Source organism: Pelobates fuscus, chromosome 4 (genome assembly GCF_036172605.1).
Source record: "Pelobates fuscus isolate aPelFus1 chromosome 4, aPelFus1.pri, whole genome shotgun sequence".
Lineage (NCBI taxonomy): Eukaryota > Metazoa > Chordata > Amphibia > Anura > Pelobatidae > Pelobates > Pelobates fuscus.
Window position 1 is genome coordinate 342,076,107 of NC_086320.1, and position 21,459 is coordinate 342,097,565.

At 38.3% G+C, this 21,459-nt stretch overlaps 2 protein-coding genes across 2 annotated transcripts in view; one reads left to right on the forward strand and one right to left on the reverse strand.

Moving 5' to 3' along the window:
* Positions 1–21,459, reverse strand: part of LOC134609082 (uncharacterized) — a 414,098-nt gene that overhangs the window by 389,483 nt on the left and 3,156 nt on the right. The window contains exons 3-7 of the mRNA XM_063452473.1: positions 18,733–18,877; positions 15,671–15,822; positions 15,069–15,166; positions 12,627–12,750; positions 4,651–4,758 (exon numbers count right to left, since the gene is read on the reverse strand). Of these exons, the coding sequence (XP_063308543.1) occupies positions 4,651–4,758; positions 12,627–12,750; positions 15,069–15,166; positions 15,671–15,822; positions 18,733–18,877 (627 nt within the window). The remainder of the gene's footprint in view (positions 1–4,650; positions 4,759–12,626; positions 12,751–15,068; positions 15,167–15,670; positions 15,823–18,732; positions 18,878–21,459) is intronic.
* MINDY3 (MINDY lysine 48 deubiquitinase 3) overlaps positions 1–21,459 on the forward strand; it is a 286,417-nt gene that overhangs the window by 166,037 nt on the left and 98,921 nt on the right. The window lies entirely within an intron of this gene.

Consider the following 21,459-nt stretch of genomic DNA (forward strand, 5'->3'; position numbering starts at 1 on the left):
CTGGTGAGACATATATTTGTTATAATATGGAATTGTATTGGTTTAAATAAAGTTTAGTTTTGTAAGTTGGAGCATTGCGTTCGCTCCCATGTTAATATGTAGTTGACAACACTATACCCAGTAAGTTATGTAATGAGTATAGATTGTTACGGTACTTAGGGGTGGTGCTTTCATTTACTTATTTTATTGTAAAAACTTTTATTAAAGGCATCAGGCCACCTCATCACTGTGCACACAACTTAGTCAACATCCAGACTGCACAAGGCAGGAAACCTATTTATACAAAGTTTATTCAGATACCATAACCAGTCTACGAACACGGATATCAAGAGTGAATCATATAATATATTTGGAGTTTATTTGCTAAACGGATAATAATGGAAAACCAAACGCATTGTACATTTTACGGCAAAAAGCAAAGTTGAAAACATCTATTTTTTAGTCTTTTGGCCTAAAATTTTCAGTTCTACTGTCAGTTCTGAAGAATTTTTGGTTTAGTGAATAATTATGACTGTGTGATGAAAAGTAAACGCAGCAATTCATTAAAATAAATGTGCCTGTTAAGAAGCTAATGTGCATTTCTAACTAGTTTGGGAAGTTGATATCTCACTGCTTAGTTTAACTGTTTGCAGGAAAGTTGACAGATTTAACATCAATTTCCCAAAGAAACGCAAATGCCATATCTCGCCTGAACTCTAATAACATGTGGAAAGTCATGAAATGTTCTTGATAATGAAACAGCTTTTGACACTAATTAAGTGAATATATAAATAGCATTTCCCAAATGTCTACATTAGCACATATACGCGCATTATTTTAGTACCTTGTATTAAAAAGAAAGTGCATTTAAATTTCAACGAGTGTGAAAGGAGAGAAAAGAACATTTTCCTTTTCAGAGTCTGAGTAATGTTTAAAGGAACACTATAAGGTCAGGAACACAAACATGTATTCCTGACCCTTTAGTGTTAAAACCACCATCAAGATCCCCTGGGCTCCTCATGCCTCCCTAAATATAGCAAAATCTTACTTGTATTCAAGCCTGAAGCTGTAGCTCTGCATGCGGTTTACCTCAGAAAAACAAGCAGTCTGCTGACATCATTAGAAGTTGTGGCCTGATCCAATCACAGTGCTTCCCCATAGGATTGGCTGAGACTGACAAGGAGGCAGATCGGGGGCAGAGCCAGGACATTTCAAACACAGCCCTGGGAAAGTTCAGTGTCTGCATGCAGAGGGAGGAGACACTGAATGTTTGGATGCATTTTAGGCAGCCATGAACCAGGAAGGATCTCTAACAGCCATCTAATGAGGGGCCAGTGAAGTTATCACTAGGCTGTAATGTAAACACTGCATTTTCTCCGAAAAGACAGTGTTTACAGCAAAAAGCCTGAAGGTAATGATTCTACCCACCAGAACAAATTCAATAAGCTGTAGTTGTTCTGGTGACTATAGTGTCCCTTTAATTTGGACGTGAACTAACTTACGCTCCCTACCCCTCCTTGCACCCCTTACACTTTATTCACTGCATGAAAGAACCTGGAAACCAAGGTGTGAAAACTACATATGCCATGATGCCCAGCCAATCTTTTAGACCTTTACATGTGATGAGCATTATTGAGAATAGAGTTTAGGCTGTACTTTTCTTTTCCTCTACGTTCACAGTCCAATGGCACTTGGAGTGCCAACGTTAGCTATTAATTGAGTTAAACTACCTTGGTTGCAATCTCCCATAAGCCTCTGAGCACTGTTAACCATTTAAAAAGTTTTTTCTTCTTGGGCATACTTCTATGAAACATATATAAAAAAATGTCTACATAAATGCCAGCAATCACTACAACTAATTACATGCTAAAATATCTTATGATATTATTTTCTGTCGTCATAGCACGTAACCCATCTGCCGAGCCGCCGCCGCCTGTTTAAACTGTAGGCATCATAGAGCCTTGCATCAAACTGTTTGTGGATGCTTATAGCTTTCACTTGGATACTGTTGCTCCCTTGTCCAAGAAGCAATCTCACAAAAGATTTGTTGAAAAAACTCCAGAAGGGAAAGAAAAAAAGAAAAAGAAAATCAATGAACAATGCAATGAGTTAAAACAACGTCCGATGGAAAACTGATCACTGACATTTATCTCTTACACTATATTTATGTTGTACCAGGATTGCGTTTTTATTGTAGTTTCCTAATAATTTATTCCCTTCCGTCTACACGTTCTAAAGCGGCCTGTATGTATGGCTGATGCAGGGAGCCAATCATAATTCACTGGGAAACCCAGCTTCTTTGACATCTTATTATTTGCGCAGCAATCATTTCCTGTGGAGATACTTGTTCAATTTGCTGAAACTGCTGTGAATTTGGGTCCACTACACAGATAGAACAAATACTTTGAAGGCTATTAAAAAAATTGAAAAATAATCAATTTTCCGTAGAAGAATAAAAAACAGAAAGCAGACGAAGGTCAAAAACACATTTTTATTTTTAGAGCACATTATTGTATCTTTTTTTTTTTTAAATTCCCCAGCTTCTGTCATTGCAGAAGGGAAAAAGATTAGGCTCTAATTTTAAGAGTTGGCTACATTAAATATCCTATCAATCATTTCAATCTAATTGACTCCTAGTATGTTGCATAACAGAGTCCAATTATGAGCTGCAAAGCAGAGAAGAGGATTAATGAGCGTCAGAGTGAGAGGCAATTCAGCTACAGACTGCAAAAGTGTTATTTTGTCAACAAGATTACACTCAGAGTCTTTTAAAATTGAGAAAAACAATGTGTCAAGCATTTTTTCACTGGTATATACCTAAAGCAAAAGCTGCAGAGGTCTTGTCGGCAGCCTTAAACAGCCCTTCCCTTCTAGCTCATGCCAGACTTTCTGAGTCTGAGATGTCCCAATGCAGCTCAATGAGAAGTCTTTGCAAGGCAGGTGCTCTGGGGAATTGTCTAACTCTTGAGTTTATCTCCACTGAGCTAAACTACCAGGTTTCCAAGTAACATGACTCATTTCTTAGATTAGTGGTCTCTGTGACTTTAGTGTCTCTTTAACAATTTACCCAGTTCTGGAGTGTTACCGATTTTTTCACCTAAATTTGAATTATTTATGAAAATGAATACAAAATGAATAATAGATGATAAATTATAGCCTGAAATAGTAAAATTTGTAAACACGGGCATAGGTTTACATATAAACGGTTTCTTTATTTTACAACTTTGCCCCAGAATTGGTCATTAAACTCCCATTTAGAGTTAGGGTAATGCTTAAAAAAATATATATAATCAAGTACCATTAAGTGTACTTGATTATAGAATAGGGCAATCCCAATATCCTGAATACATGACGGCAACGGAGCACTGGTTTGAAAACGCTTGTTTTAAATTACTGTTCAGCATATTCCAGATACCGCGTCATCAAGCAATTGTATTCTAGCAGCGGAGATTTTATCAGCCGACTTCCCATGAACACTACCATGTTAGAAATATGCAGAATAGTCTTTTTGGAATATAGAAATGTTTGAGAGGACAGCACATTGGGCTAAGTGATATGACATGTTCGGAAACCACCACCAACGTCTATATTGTCTCGTTAGCTACAATGTACTCATTTCAGGAAGGAACGACAGAAACATGAGCATGTATAAGCTGGTGTACTATACACACATGTGCACATACTTCTTGATTCGTGTCATTACCTAGAAACAAAGCTGCAGGATACGTTTGTATCTTCTGGAAGGTCTATTATTTTCCCTACTTATGTAGAATGAAACCATAAAGCCTTTGGAAGTGGTGGGAATTCCATAAAAATAAAGATCATCGTTATCTCACAATAATTTTCTCAAAGGTTAAAGATAAGTGGAATGAAAGCAAATTCATCACAGACAAAAAAATGTGAATGCATTCTCTGTGTCCATAAAAATACTGACCTAAACTATGATTACATTTCCCTACTGTAGTTGGGAGTAACCATATTAGCTCAGTGATGCAGACACAAAATAATACAGTAACATTTATTTCAGAATAACACGTTTTTGTTGTTGCTTTCATTTAGCAAGCATGCGCAAGCAATGTTTATGTAAGACAGATTTAAAAAAAAAAAAATTAAAACATGGTTACTTTACGGCACATGGAAACAGTTTAAATGTTTGTTCAAACCAAAAAAAGTGTTTTAAGAGGTTAGAGTACCCTACTCTGAATAATAAATAAATAGCATAACCGTAGCTCTATTTCCAGCTACGAGGCAAAATTGCCCCTCGGCCCAATTCCCTCTGCTGCCATCACTCCCCTTAGCTCCTCTAAGGGAAGGGATGTCAGGGGAGGGAGAGGCTGAGGGGAGGACATTGGTAGCATGGGGAGGGTGAGCTAAGCTGGTTAACGTCCGACGCCAAATTTGCACAGAATTCACATTAGCTACCTGGCTGGCTAATGATGCCCCAATGACAGGAGCCGGAGGAGGAGTTACACCTCTGGCAGCAGAGGAGTTAAACTCTATATGTGCAGCATTTTATTGCAAAATCCTGCACATAAAGACTGATGGCACCATGACCATTTCAAATCACTGTAATCATCATGGGTTGGAGTAACCCTTTAACAGCTGAATTAAACAAATTACTAATAGCATGAGATAGTAAGAAAAGCATGAAGCTTGTGTAATGACACTTACCTCTGACAATTCTGCATTAAGAGCATCCTGGCCGAGGGGATCGCCTGCCTCTTTATGAATACTCGGTAACCATTGCTCTACACTCTTTAACAGATACACCTTCCCCTCCTGCAATGATACAAATATACAAACTTAATACAGAAGGAGAATTATGTTTAAGTTTAACTAGTTGGATGCTAAAGTGTCACAAACAGTCAGTCAAACCAGCACTAGGACTGGTATCGAGATCAGCCCTGAATTATCAAATTTTAGTCCAACGAAAAAAATCATTAAATAGATTTCTTTTTGTGTCTTGTTGCTGCTATCGGATATACATAGAATGTTCAGGGTACTATGTGGGCTACTAGTTACTATTATCACCAGAAGCCAAAGTATCAGAGTATGGTTTTGACTTGCACTTAAATGGACACTATAGGCACCCATACCACTTTATCTGAAGAGTTCTAAGTGCAGTTCCCCTCCTGTCTGTTTAACCCTGTAATGAAAAACATTGCAGTTTATGAGAAACTGCAATACAGAACAAGGTTTACTTCACCTCTAGCAGCTGTGTTCAAGACAACCACTACAGATGCTTCCGGGTCCCTACCAGAGTTTGGCTCCATTAAACGATGTAGGACGGCCTGGCGCTTTGCATGAATGGAACCTGATTCAATGCTTTCCTGCAAGGGAAGCTTTAATGCGTGTGAAGAGTGTGCGAGTGCAGCGCATATGCATAATGTTCTATCATTGCCGTGACGTTGCGGGAAAAGGAGACATAGCCAGCGGCAAGGGAGACTCTGCGCTGAAAAGAGGGAAGTTAAAAAAAAAAAGTTTTAATCCTTTCATCATCGAAGGTGGAAGGGACCTATGAACTTAGACTGGGACACGATAGCGTTAGGAATACAGGTTTATATTCCCAACGCTATAGTTTTCCTATAAGACGTCTAGTGCAGACTGCTCCCTATTTTTTCATACTTACATAAGTATCATACTAGGTTGGGAATTAGAACTTATATGACTGTATTGGGTCCAATAGCGTTATGGAGTATTCCGTAAATATATAAATATAGAAGCCTGTAAACTCAGATTAATAGGTGGGTGTTGTTAGCAATGTATATACTTTCAGCAGCCGAACGAAAAGCATAGCTGACTTTTTCCAGTTTGGCTATTCTGACATTATAATTGAAAATCACTTTTCTCAGTTTAGTAAATAACCCTATCTGTTTCCTTTAGAACTGGCAGAACATTCATAGTATTACTTAGTCATTATTGAGATGTCTGGAGAGTACTTTATGTGTACAAGGTCCTGTAGAATTATTTTTGACCCTCGAGTTAACAGAAACAATGTTAAGCAAGTGCATGGTCACCCAAAAAACTGACCCGGAAAGCCTTCAGCATCCACAGTACGTATGTCAGAACAATACACATGTACATCAGCTACAGAAGTATCTATATACCTACCATGAGATATTACATACACACATACAAAAATGTAAAGTTACAATTCAATCACTATAGCTTATTATTGTGGTTATGGTGCCAGGGCTCTCTGGGGCAGACTACTTTCTTTATGTCAAACCATTTTTAAGCTGTTTCGGTTATTATTCTATACTGGGGTAGGCAATCTTTTAGTAGTACTGTGCCAAAACAAGATCTTAAAGTTCCTTGGTGTGCCGGTTCTATTTTTTTTTTTTTGAGGGGCTGTGTATGTTGGCTGCTCGTGGAATGTTGTGTGTGTTTGGTGGTGTGTGTGGGGGGCTGCTTGTTGGGTTGTATGTGGATTGTCAGTGGTGTTGTGTTTGTGCTGTTTGTATTATTTGTATGAGAGTGAGGCGTCTTCTGCAGTTCTGTGTATATAGCAGTGTGGGTGGCATCGCTGGGGTCCAGTGGGAATTGGGCTGGCCAGGTACAAGTCAAGAGCATGAACTGTGATAGCTGCTGTTGGCTGCTGTACTCCAGTGCAGATTCCCATTCACAAGAGCTGGGAGGAAGCGATCTGAGATAACTTCCTCCATGTGCTGCAATGAGTACTGTATATTGAAGTTTGTCCCTCACCACCTGCAATCACCACTCGGTTTGCATTAGCAGATATCTGATGTCCCACTGGGACTTCTGATAGGCCAGAGCCTGTTTTGCTCTGACAGCCTTGAATGATGTGCTAAGGCATCTTGAGTGCCATATGTTGCTGACCCTTGCATTATGCAAACAATCCTCTGCTCCATGCATCTCCATACACTGCTCCTATATGGAAAAATGAACTTAAAACAAAAATGTTCTTAAAGATGAGAATGACGTTAATTGTGGTTATCTGAAAAAAGTATAGTTATATAATGAATTAGTTCCCTTTTACTGTTTACTTTCAGACAGGGAATAAGTATTGTAGAACCCAGTAACTCCAGCTTAACATTTAAAATTGAGAATCAATTCAGAAAATGCATATATGAGGCATACACACGACACACACAGAAAGCTTTCTGAAATGGTTCCAGAGATGAGTGGCGTTCTGCTGAGCGGGAGCCAGCCTGGACTTCCTCAGTCTTCATAAACAGCATAATCCCCATTAAATTACTCAACTAATTGTGCATCTGTTCTTTGTTCTGCTTGGAAGCAGGAAGTATATTAATCGTGGAAAGTGAACACTTGTTCAGCTTATCTTCATTTTCAAGCTTCTCTCCATTATAGTTCTTTTTTATTGTTTACCAGTTTATGTTTAAATCTGTTTACTATACGAATTACAGGTGTTTTGTTTGTTATGTTCAACTTCCTTTTGTCTTTCAAATCAAAACAAAAACACACGGAAACGGATACTTAGGGTGCTGGAAATCCAACCATCCGTTTAAAGGGCTACTAAAATATCAAGACAAATGGCTGTAATATAAATGAGGAACCCAGAGTTATTCTCTAAAGTGTGAAGTCTCTGAAATTTAAAGTGAATTCCAAATTTTGAGAAATTGTAAATATATTCCAAGTCAGCTATGTTTTCAAGTTGGCTGTAAATTCTCTCAGTTCACACTTTAGTGGATACCCCTGTATGAGATAAGCTAAGAAATGTGAAGGATTCTATCCATTTTGCAGGTGCTATTGGACTTGCACTTCAGAGGTATCGGAACATAAAAGCTGCAGTGAGAAAAATCAGATGCATTTGTAATTAAACTGGCTGGTGCCGGCATATGATCAAATGGCAACCGTCAATTTGCAAAACAATACAGGTTTCCTGGAGTTGAATAACAGTTTTACATACCTTTTATATATATATCTTTATTAGTTTTGTATTTAAAGTCTCTGAATATATGGGTTGTTTTTTTTGTTTTTTTATAAATAATGCCAGCTTTATGAAGCTGTAGGAAAATTCACCACCAGCAGCACTGCACCGACCCACTAATGAATGCCACTAATTAGCTTTGTAGTGATTCTGAGCCCAAACATAGGATGCATAAATGGACTATCTGGAAATGAATGGGTGTATAACCGATATTCAATCTCATCAGTAGCAGTGCTAATAGACTGGCACCATTAGTTAGACAAGACATTAAAGATTTGTTTGTAGTATTGCAATTTGAATACTTAAATAATTGTATTAGTAAAGAAATAGCTCTAGAAATTAATGCAGATAAGACAGAAACTGCAGGGAAACACAAAAGAATGTATTTTTGTAAACAAATAAAAAAAATTCTGATCTGTCTCAATACTACCACCAAGTGGACAAATTGTATTGCTACATGTAGGTTATATAATTGCACAAGTTTACGTGTAGAATCACACTGTTTGTTTTTTTTCCATCCAGATTCTAAATGCAAACTGTATGTGAAATGTATGTATACTTTTAGAAACATTATGCAAATTAGGAATACAAAGAAAAAAAAAAAAAAGCAAAACCAAACAAATGTTATAAACAGTACATTTTAGCAACTGTTGACAAAGCCAACATAAAACATTTAAATGAACAAATAAAATGAAAACATATGGCTCTGATTGAAATAATCATCGCATTTACACAGGTAATAAAGCATATGCAAATGTTATCTAGAACAGTTGGTCTCAGTCAACCAGGTATGAAATATTCTCAATAAGTTATTCTCTGCCCTCGGGTGACAGTTTTGTATTAATTTCAAGAGTTACTGCATGCACACAGCAGTCTGATGACTTATCAGTAACCAAGAAGGATTGATAAGAAGACAGCCAAGAATATCAGATCACACAGCGATAAATTATAGGAACATTCTCTGTCTACTTATCAATCTGCACATATCTACTATCTTGTTCTAGGTGAGTGGTTGATGGCAGATGTCGATCAGAAAATGTTTATTTGACTATTGTGATCTACATAAGCTTTGGAATATAGATAGACTCGTAGATACACGGCATGCAATCAGTCAAAGAAAAAGCACTGCATATAAAGTGGTTAGTTAGCAGGCAACGTCAGCGGACATGTTGGATTGTAGCACATAATTACACAAGTCTGCCTGACAATGTTTGTTTTGGGGTTTGTCCGTGATCCATGGACTAAAAAAACTTTATTCACTAAACTGTGAGCTTCCAAGAGTTGACAATAGACTTGAAACTTTTATTAAAAAATTTCCCAGTGCAAAATAAATGTCATAAAGTAAGCCAAGTGTTTTCCAGCTTACTGGGCTACTTTGTCCCAAATCTTGGAATTTTGTTGCCAAATTGCCATTTAGTAAACCCCATATTGCATTAACTTTCTATTAAAGGAAACTCTGCATTTAAATTAGACTTTTGAATATGCCAATATCCCAAGTTCTATTTAAGACGGGTTCCAATCTGAATAATTTATATATATATGTATATATATATTGAATATAGGAAGCTTGAACTCAAGCTAGGTTTATTCTCTAGTCCAGCTATTTTAATCTGAAAATATAGCTGGCTTGTCAATTCAGCTATCATGGGCTAAAATTTGAAACGGACTTTGAATTTCCCACAATTCACGCTTAGTGAAGAATGATTGTAAACACGCTGTGCTAAAAGTTTGCTGGAGAGCCAGTGCAACTAAAAGATATACATAAGACAAAATAGAAACCAGATTATCCTGTGTATACAGAGGAAAATGGAATAGTGGGAGAGTTCCTGCTTCATCAGCATTGCTATATTCTATCACGTGTAAAGTCTGATGGGAAAGGCGATCTTCTACGCGAGAGTAAAACATGCAGTTTCTCTCTTTCTGGTTCCACTTAATAAAGAAGGGCACTGTGATATCTGTCTTTAGCAGAGTCAGCAAAACTCTCCAGATTTCTAGTTCTCTGAAAGACTCAAAATAATTGATTAAGGTATATCAGCAGACTATAACCTTCCATCTAAGAATTTCATTACAGAGAAGGATTTAGAGCAGGCTTCCCCAAACTCCGACCCTCCAGATGTTGCTGAACTACAACTCCCATGATTCTATGAATGAAATAGATAGGCTGAGAATCGTGGGAGTTGTAGTTCAGCAATATCTGGAGGGCCGGAGTTTGGGGAAGCCTGTTTTAGAGAAACAGAATGTTAAATATGACTTTCAAATAAATCAAGAGTCATTTTTGCATCGCATATAGTACTTCTATTCCCCAAAGTAGTGGATTACAAAACGCAATATATCACATTTTATTTTTGATCGGTCACAAGCAATTCCCTGCATAGCATTGGAGTCTTTAATTATTATTTTAATGGGAATATATTGAAACATGTATATCAGGTAGAAAAGCGTAGCTCAACGATTACATGATGCAGTCTGTTAAATTGTCCTTTCACTCACTGAGATAACAACGGAGTTGTGAATTTTGTCAACAAATTTTTTTAAGGTGTGTTAAGAAATTCTAAACACACATGTAAATCTACAACTGGATGTATGAAACACGACATTTCTCAAACTTAAAGGGACATTTAAATCCTGAATGCCAAATTGGAATGTTATGGCAGTGCACAAAATACACCCTAAAAATATCAACAATGTGCATCATTTCTGTAAAATAAAACACATCCTAGCCAATGTGCTAGCTTATTCAATAGTTACAGGGAACTTTTGGTTGAAATCATAGCTGTTATAACAAAAATTCTAACAGATACTAAATCTAAAGTTCATCTCATTTTTCCCAACAAAAGTGAATTTCTGGTTAAAGTGTTTTAACAAAAACTCGATAAAGCATGATTTTATTTTTCATTATTCACTTATTAATTATTACTACTGTACTGATCAATCATTACAGGAAAGTAATGCAGGAAAATAGAGAATTCTGACAGGTTATAGAGATTCTCTCTGTGTGAATATCTACGTGAATATAATTTATTTAATAATCAGCATCATAAAATACTGAGGGATATAAAAATCAATATGTACATGATATCCCGTTACCTGAACATGTTTGTTCGGCAGGACTAATAGCACTTTTATAACATGCAGCAGCTATCGGTATATAAAAAATTTACAAAGAGGCCCCGGCTGTAGACGCAGATCAAATTAGACATCTCTGTTTGGGAATGCACATTTCACATAAGCTACTGCTTTTATATTTAATGTGCTGACTGTAAAGTATATTGAGGAATAATGACCTTCTGCTAGTCCTTGTACAAATTAGTTTAATGTGGCCCTTTTGCAGTGCTGGGCTTGCTGTTCCCAATATCGTACACAGCTGTCATATGTCAGGAGTCTGTGTATGCAGGGTGGAAGGGTAGATATATGCAGGTCATTGATGGAGATAGTATTGTGTGAAACCATACAGCACTAATAATAGACTATGGGATTATACTAATCTAGTCCTCCAGTCCTAATCTACCGAACTATTGCTGGGACAAAGCTCACTTAGCATATATGCAGGGCTCATCAGAGCAACTGAAGGTAGATAAGCAGCACTCTCCTTGAAGCTGGGGGTCTTTTTCATTTCTTCTTATTGAAATCAAGGCATTGGGGTCAGTAGGCAAACTAATTCCGTCCAGGTATGTGCATGGTTGAAACGTGTGTTAATCAAGTAAAAGGTACAAAAGGTCAAAACATCACATAAAGAACCAAGGGCTGATATTTAAATGGATCCCTGGATAACGCACTGTTCCATGACGTCATAAACAGTTATCTCTTTCAGAATTAGTTATGGCTGCTCCCCATAGGCAGTCAGCAAAGACCTGCTACTATAGAAGATAAAACATGCCAATAATAATCTGGAACCATTTCCTACATTCCTACATTACTCAACAACAGTAATACAACTTGAGACCCTCTCCCTTCCCTCTCTCCCCCTCCCCCCCCCCCCCCCCCTCTATGATACCCCTAGAGAAACACGCTATGACTCTTCACTGGGAATAGACACGACCTCACGACCACCCCAATACTCAAATAAATACCAAGATCACAACAGTTGATCTGCTTAAATGTGCAAAAAACGTATTAACTGGACCTTTAGAAACTGAAAATATAACTGAATGTCAACTCTGATCATTAATCATACCAAACTTGTTTTCTATGTATGATGTAAAGCAACTTTATAATATTCAAGTCTATTTTAACATTAATGTTCATTGTTATTAATCTACAATATATTGTCAATTTACACTTCTGACTTACCACCCAACTGAATTGTATTGTTTTATATGCAACTGAAAAATAAACATTTTCAAATATATATATATATATATATATATATTAAAAAAAAAACATGCCAATAAAACACTATAATGCTAATAACTCTGCACCTCCCACTTCCGCCCTTAGTATGTTCTGATGGGTTTCTGACTAACTTGATAGGATACAGTGTTATTACCGGATAGAGCTATGTGTTTTCTTACACAGAGCATTGGTGATTACACATTGATAATGGTCACAGAGCTGTAAAAACATTAATCTGGATAACATTCTCATTCTCACACTGCCTACATCCAGCCTGACTGCAATCCTCCAGATGGACTACAGCGTCCAACACACTCAGCCAGCAAGATGCCAACTGGAGGGCTGCAGGACGTCAGCGACAAAACATTCAGCTCCTAGGAAGTCAGTGGAAGCGGCTCATTACCTGGATCTGTTCCATGCTGAAGAGGTAACTCGCCATCAGTTGAAGGGCTTCGGCATTGGTCGGCTCATATTCTAAGGCTTTTAGAATGGTTTCCTTACATTTATCACCAGCGCCTTCCACCATACTGCGAAGGAGGAAAGCACATGTTACCAAAAAGCAAGCACTGTGTAAGTGCAAAAGTCCTGCCTCATTGAGAACATGGTCCATCTGTCACACTGAGATACAAGTAGTTTGAAATTGAGTAAATTAAAAATGTTACGGCCTGTGTTATCATATATATATATATATATATATATATATATATATATATATATATGTGTACATACACATGCTTAGAGTGTAATTTAGCAGCTAGGGTCTTACTGAAGTGGCTAGGGTTTAAATGCTTTATTTTTGGCATCCTTTCTTTTTAACAGGTTTAATTCTGGAGATGAACAGCTTTTATTCTGTGTGTAGAGCTTCCTATATAGGTTGTTAATCAGCCAGCTGGTATAATCTCTTCCTGACTGACAATATTGGTTTTGTGCAAGTTTTGTGTCTGGCGTTCACACACACACACAGCATGCTAATCCCAGACACAGTGGAAAAATTACACATACAGGGGCTTTTCAATAAACTCAATTTTCACAAATTAAATCCAAATTGAAAAAAATGAGGCAAAAATAGGCAAGCTGTGACTATGGATGAGTTGGAGAATTTATTTCAGATAAGCTATTTTTGCCTGCGATTTTCCACTCTTATTTGATTTGTGAAAATTCTGAGTTTCGTGTATAACCTTGACATTGTCAAAGCTCCTGAAGCTCGGCTTTGAGACAATTTAACTTTCTAACTCCCTGAAATAGGAAAAAACATAAATCGGTTCTAGTTTCCGACCTCTACACTTCTTCCTAGGTGCAAAGGACAGAGGTAAAAAAAACACAAGTCATTCAGTTGGGAACTTGATTTCCCATCACATTGTGTCCAAAACATTTTCTGCTCTTGCTGGACTATAATTCCTATCATGCTCAGCAAGATTCTGGCTGAGGCAAGGGAGAGTGAAAATATAAATCTGATGTAATAGGATAGTGAGTACATACAACTTATGTACAATATATGTCAAATTATGCAGGGGTTTGGCAGGGTATGATAAATAGATTAGTCCACAGTAGCCGTACAAAGCAAGTCACCATTTTAAACAACACAAAAATTAATACTTAAAAATGACACTTGGAGTAATACAGCCCTAAAGTAAGATTTTTAAGAATAAGAAATATTTGAAAATACAATTCCCAGCATTGACACGGATGTAAGGGTGTACATTTTCAATACCTGTGGAAGTTACATCTGCAGCCAATATGGTTTTCACAAATTTTATTTGTACAAATGATTAATTATATGATTTTTTTTTTTTAAATGGTATACAGGCATTTTTTGGACACAGAGTTTACCTTTAAGATTGTTGTGGTGGGGGATTACTTTGGATTTTGTAAAATAGAGTGAGGGGTTATGTATAAGAAGTATCTGTTCTGAAAAAGTAGTGTAAACATGAAAATGGGGCAGAGTTGAAAATAAAATCTTGGTTCTGCTTGTTTCCATGGAGACTGCACCACCTTTGGAACTATTGACCACTTTTCAGAACAGAACACTTTTTATACGTAGCATAGCCTTTTCACTCAATCCCAAAATACTCACCTTGTGGTTGCATCTCAGGCATTGTGGGATGTACGAAATAAAAGAAGTGTCCAGGTTAGTTTATGGTTTAGTCCACAGTGCTAACTAACCAGTACTTTATGGTGAATTGAAAAATCAACGTCAAATTGAAAAATTAGCTGGATCTGAGAATTGTTACATGTACTGAATACTGTAATTTTGTATTTTCAATTCACTGGGTTGTACATAACCCATAGACCCTAAAGATTTGCTGATGACTTATCAACACAAAGGACAAACTAAAAGACGTAAGTATTGTTAATTTGTCATCTACACATTTGCTGATCACAGGTATAGTTTAATTACGCAAAATAAATAAATATTTATATATATATATATTCAACACCATTGAATTAAAAAATATAAATAGCGCATATATATATACACATAATTATTTTACATATATGTAATTTTTTTTTTTTTTTAATTCACTGTTATGAAATAAAGATTGATTTTTGCAGGTAAAATTAGGGCATCATGTTCTGAAACATATATGAAAGAAGAATTGATAACGCTACACTTGCAAGTTCAAAGACGTAGAATCCTCAGCCGATTTTTCCACCATCAGCTTCGGAATGTTCAGTACTATGGACACGATCTTTAGTTTACATCAGAGGGATGCTTCAATATTTCTTCATAGGGTCTAATTCAAAGGCTAACTTTACCAGTATGTGAATTACTGAAAGAATAATTGAAGATGTACAGGTGTAACACTACTTGAGGAGAGAAGGAGGCTGACAACTTGTAAATTACCAAAGATCAGTAAGATAAATCTCCGCTACAGAGCAAAAAGCTGTCGCAATATCCTTCGCAGTGATTTCCATTTCATCAGGATACCTCGCTGCACCAGACTATAGAGGAAGAAAGAAAAAAAATAGGTACTTCACAAGATCAAAGCTTTTACTTTACCCACCTCAACCTCACAGCAGATAAAGAAAAAGAAAGAAAAAACACTGTTTAAAACAATTTGGAGTTTCTATGTCTTAAAGGACTATTGTACGCTAAAATGAGTTAAATGAAAATGGCTACAATGTAATGACATGAGAGATAAAAGGTTGGAAGACATAGCCAACATGTGGAAGTTTACATGGCCACAATAGACAGATGGTGCCGAATTGTTTGAGGCAGCATAATGCTATCGGAAATTCAAAAGCAGCATTGTGAGAATAAAGCAGCCTCGAGAACTACAAAAAATGCACATTAAGTTCTACAACCTTTAATGTTTTATTCAACATTTTAATGTCCTTCCACTGACATAATCTCTCATAATCTGTTCCGTGCTGTTTTTGAAACATTTTACCAGAGAAAGAAGAAAATTGCAAAAAAAAAGGTGATGTACGTGATAAAGTACTTACCACTTGTGGCTGACTTTGATAAGCACTGATCATAACTTCTAATCCCTTACTGAAGTACTGTAATGCTTCCTCTTTGCAATGTATCTGTCCAAGATACATATATTTGGCATGTCCTTTGTCAGGGCTAAGCTCTACAGCTGTTAAGAAAACCTATTCTTAAGTTAAAGAAGATCCACAAAATGCACAGAGCTTATCCATGATTTTCAAAGCTTTAAAGCATTTATTACATTCTAGAATCCTTAATAAATAAGTTACAGTGAAATAGATAATTAAGTTACACAAACATTACGCCTTTTATAATGGATGTCTCCACAATTTGCAATGTTAAAACTTGAGATTACAATGGATTTTACTGGGATTTTTACATTCTGATTTCTACAACATAGTCGCGAAATATTTTTTATGACAATACAAGATTAAACATAATTTGTGTAAATATTAACTCCCCTTACTACGTAAAAAGTCAGTTTAAAAAAAATCACCGGGGGGCGGGGTCAAGCCGCTGAACTGATCAGTCGCAGGTTCCCTGAGCTCCTGACTCCTGAAGCCTAAAACGGAGAAAATAAACGCTATTCAAGCGGCAAGCAAACTGCAGACAGGGGAAAGGCACTCTGGAGAAAGGGCTGCCTGACCCCACGACAGACAAGGTGAAGCTCGGGTCGATCCAGCGACCTCCCGCGGATCGCGGCCTAGCTGAGCGGAGGATGGGGCGGACGGCCGCTGCCCTGCCCCACTGCCACGGGCTGCTGCGGGCACAGACATCCCCCCCCCCCGGACCGGCGGGGGTTATCCCGGTCCCCACTGGCTGCCTCACCTATCCTCAACTCCAGCGAGTGGCGATGACGGCGCGGGCCGGGACCGCCATGCGCTCCCACAAAATGGCGGACAGACACGCAGGACTGCACTTGCCTGAACCACCAAACATCTCAACCCCACATGTCAGCCTAGAACAAAGGCTCGACGAGCTCTTCCTCCGCTTCTGGGCAAAGCTTGAAGCCCGAACTGAACACACACGTACGCAAAGCCGGGGGACCCAACAAGGGGGTAAGGGGCAGCTGCCACAGGTACGCCCTCCGGGCACTCAAAACCCACAACCCAAGACCACCAGCAGACAGGGCCCACCCGGGCTGAGGGCCAACAAGGGGAAACACCCCTCGCTCTGGCCACCACAGAAAACTCCCCGTCTCAAGAGGCGTAAGCACACCGGGGGCCTCTGGCGCACCCTACACGGGAAAGACCTGGATTCAAACAAGAGCCCCAGAGTCTGTGGCCATTTCAAGCGGGCCCCTCACATGGCCTGGGGCGGGAGGGCCGCCCCAAAGCACGCCGACCCAGCCCCCCCTCAGGTATACACGCACCTGTTCCCGATTACTGGGGTAGGGTGAACACCCTCTACCCAAGTTCAGGACTGATACACCGCTGCCAGTCATAAGCAATACCCACCACCACGAACATACTCGCTTCCTGCCCGTTCCTCTGACCGTCGGACAGCACCTTGCAGCCAGTGGGAAAACAGGGACGCTTGATACTGAAGATCCAGCATGCAGGACTTTGTGCTTACCCATGGAGGAGTCGTCCGTCATAAGCCATACAGGTCTCAAAGACTGTGATTGCAGCTCCAGTGGGAATTTAACCCTGTTCGTATACTGTTTAAGCATGATTGATACTCTTACGTAAAGCTATTTGACTAAGCTATGTTACACATACTTTATAAAGCATTTTCCGCATAAGCTTTAGCATAACCATTTAATCTAAAAGGTGCACAATAGTAATAACAACTTGCAGCAGCATTTACTGTCTTGCTAATATAATGTTAAAATGAATGCTAATCCAGGCTGTGTTAGCACTGTAAGCCAGATTAGCAACGTCGCAATGCCTAAAGTTAATCAAATGTAACTTCATACTGTATTGTTCGACTTAACCTTAAAACGCACCTTTACTGATAGGCGGAACTAGTGAAACCACCAGACACACGACAATGACATTTATATATAAAACTGTGCAGTATCTTCTAATCCCTAACTACTGTAACACTATGTCTGCATAACTGCTTACTCCAGCTGTTGTGGCATTGTAAGCCTGATGTGTTATCACCTTGCACAAATAAAATAAAGAATTAAAAAAAAAAAAAAAAAATTCACCAGTTGAGTCGGGTCTTCAAAAAAAATGAATCACTAAAAAGGGACAAAGATAAAGAAATTCACTCAACTTTTAAAAAGTCTACTATCTCTCTCTCCTCCACGCTACCACTAAAACAAGTGGACATTTCACAAGAAGGTGGGGTCTTTAAAATATTACAATAAAATAAAAATGTAAAATAAAAGAAATACAAAACAACTTTAGCTTAATAAAGCAATTTTGGTTTCTAGATCATGTCTCTCAATGTCACTGCTCAATTATTTAGGAGTTAAATCACTTTTGTTTCTGTTTATACAGCCCCAGCCACACCTCCCCTAGAGATGACTTACACAGCCTGCAGGGAAAAAAAAGGTTTAATTTCCAAGCAGAAATAAACTTACTTTAGAAGTTTTTATCTACTGCTTTGTAAATGTAACCCTAATCAAATATAGGAGGCTCCTGCAAGGTCTAGCAAGCTATTAACAGTGCAGGAGATAAGAAATTCTAAACTATACAGAATGTGCATTAAAGGAAGTGTAAACATTAGATATAAAATTACAGGAAGTGTTTAAGAAGGCTGTGTAATTCACATGCATGGAGGTGTGACTATGGTATAATCAGTGCTATTTAACTCCTAAATGGCAGAGAATTGAGCAGTGAGACTGCAGGGACATGATATTAACATTAAGCTATCGTTTTGGTAACTGTAGTTTTCCTTTAAAACCGCAAAAGACTAAAACATGAGCAGGAAATATGAGAGCTACCATTGCTATTACCATTTACATTCAATAAAGTACTAGAATGAAGGTAGTCTAGCTAATGATATACCATGTGGCAACGTTTTAATGTTACTATATGCACTTGTATAAACATAGCATAGAATATCACTTGAGATCCAAATATTGCAGAATTAGCAAACTGCTCCAGAATGATAAAGGATATTTGTTTGGCCTTCTCTGCATCCCCCAGCTCCATGCAGATGTTCCCCATCATATCCAATATATCTAAATTGGTTGGATCGATGTCTAGTGCTCTCTGACAAAAGAGCTGGGCCATCTCGTAATTAAAACTATCCAAGTACTCTTCAGTCTGAAAAAGAACATTACATGTATTTTATTTTAATACATATTATATTCACCCCCCATCCCCTTTTCCTTTATTGTCTCAAAGCATGAAGGTTGATCACTATGAAATACAAATATTAAGCATTCCAGCACACACAAAAAAATACTTCAAAGGCACAAATTTATTAGTGCAAACAGTGAGTAAATTAACAATCCAGGCCAATAAAAAGGCCTTTATAATTAAGAGAATAAGCATAATTCATTAACTACATCAAAATCTTGGAATCTGAGTGATGTTATCAAAGTGAACTTCAAATGTGAAGATAAAATGGTCAACCTGAAAGCATAACTGACTGAGCAATTTGACTATTTTGCCCGATTTGGTTTTTTTGTTCCAATGATGAAATAAAGTTGATTTTAACGCTCTGTTCATATAATGGAATGGGATATCCTTCACTCACCTTAAAGGACCACTCTAGTGCCAGGAAAGCATACTCGTTTTCCTGGCACTAGAGTGCCCTGAGGGTGCCCCCACCCTCAGGGACCCACTCCCGCCCGGCTCTGGAAAGGGGAAAGGGGTAAAAACTTACCTTTTTCCAGCGCTGGGCGGGGAGCTCTCCTCCTCCTCTCCGCCTCCGTTCCTCCCCGTCGGCTGAATGCGCACGCGCGGCAAGAGCTGCGCGCGCATTCAGCCGGTCACATAGGAAAGCATTCATAATGCTTTCCTATGGACGCTTGCGTGCTCTCACTGTGATTTTCACAGTGAGAATCACGCAAGCGCCTCTAGCGGCTGTCAGTGAGACAGCCACTAGAGAATTAGGGGGAAGGCTTAACTAATTGATAAGCATAGCAGTTTCTCTGAAACTGCTATGTTTATAAAATAATTAGTTAACCCTAGCTGGACCTGGCACCCAGACCACTTCATTAAGCTGAAGTGGTCTGGGTGCCTAGAGTGGTCCTTTAACCCCTTAAGGACCAAACTTCTGGAATAAAAGGGAATCATGACATGTCACACACGTCATGTGTCCTTAAGGGGTTAAGGGTGGGATATTTTTCAGACTGTATTTGACCAAAAATGTTAAATTCACTTTTAAATCACTTGACATAATCGCCAATTCACAGGTTAGTGAATAATCGTGTAAGCTTTATATACTTAAACAAGGAGAATTTGGCAAACTCCAATTGTGCAAAATCCAGCAATTAAAAGAATATTAAACTATATTTGTATTATAATCACCAATAATATTAGATCCCAAATTATTATCATAAAGGCAGCAGTATTGAGAGCAATGGGCATGAAAACCTCTGAATGCAAACTACAAATGTCTTGTTTTAGGTCTATGGACACATGGAGAAATGTGTCCCTGGATTACAGCATTTCTACCCAGTAGCGATCTCTAAGGTTAAACTTGGCATGGTAGCCTGCTGTACACGTACAGTAGATTATAGCTGCTTTCATATAAATCACTGAAGATGTGTAAACCTTTTACTCCAGCATGTAAACAATACCGACATTACTTGGCCCCAAAGCACCATCAAATCCCTGAAATGCATAGTAATGGAACAAAAAAAATGGCCATTCTAAGCAAAATAACTACTACAGCTTATTATAATGGATATAGTGCAAGGAGTCCCAACATTTTCCATCAACAAGCTTGACAAAAAAATAGGACTGTCCTATTCCCCAAAAGTTGACCAATTGGCAAAGCCATATAGGCTCCAAACTCTCATTGCTATCCAGTTGGATGGCTATACGTGTATGTAGCAGTAGGTGGGGGCCAATTTAGTAGTGACAGAAAAACGCTGTTTCTTTTTTTGTCAAACTGTTTTTGAATGAGAAAGGGGTGAGACAGGATCCAATGATGCCTTGAACCATAACTAATACAATATGCTGTTGTGTGTATGGTGCTTACAGTGTCCCTTTAAATAAGGATAGTCAGTAACAGTGTGGAAATAACACACTGATACAGTAGCAGAGTATAATTTTGGCAAAAAATAAATGTAAATTATCTACTGGAAACACCAATATATGTAAACCTTCAACAGCAGGTAAACAAACAGGTAAACACTCCTGGTGAAATGCAATGTGAAGAACCAATTCTGTTTTCTAATACTTTATTAAAAGAAAAAATAAAGAAAGAAAAATATGACAATATAGTCATCAGAACCAATACAGCTCAATGTAGTAGTTTTGGTGTCTGTAGCCTGTCCCTGCAGGCGTTTCAATGTAAACAATGCCTTTTAAGGGAAAAGGCGGTGTTTACATTGCTGCCTAGCAACACCTCTAGTGACAGTCACTCAGACGGTCATTAAAGTGCTTCTTATCTCAGTGTTGCTCAGTGTGCAGCACCTACGTTCAGCGTCTCCACGCTGTCCATGGAGTTGCTGAACACCTCCATAGAGAAGCACTGATTCAATGCAACTCTATGAGGAGATGCTAATTGGTGCAGTACAGCGTTTTCCCACGCATGTGTAATAGCCTCCCAATGCTTTCTGATTGGCTGAGATTGTCATCATGGAGGCGGGGCCAGCAGTGGTGAGATTGGAACGGTGAACAAAAAGCAAGTTTAAAACTTTATTTCTCCACTATGAGGGGAGGGGGGGCAG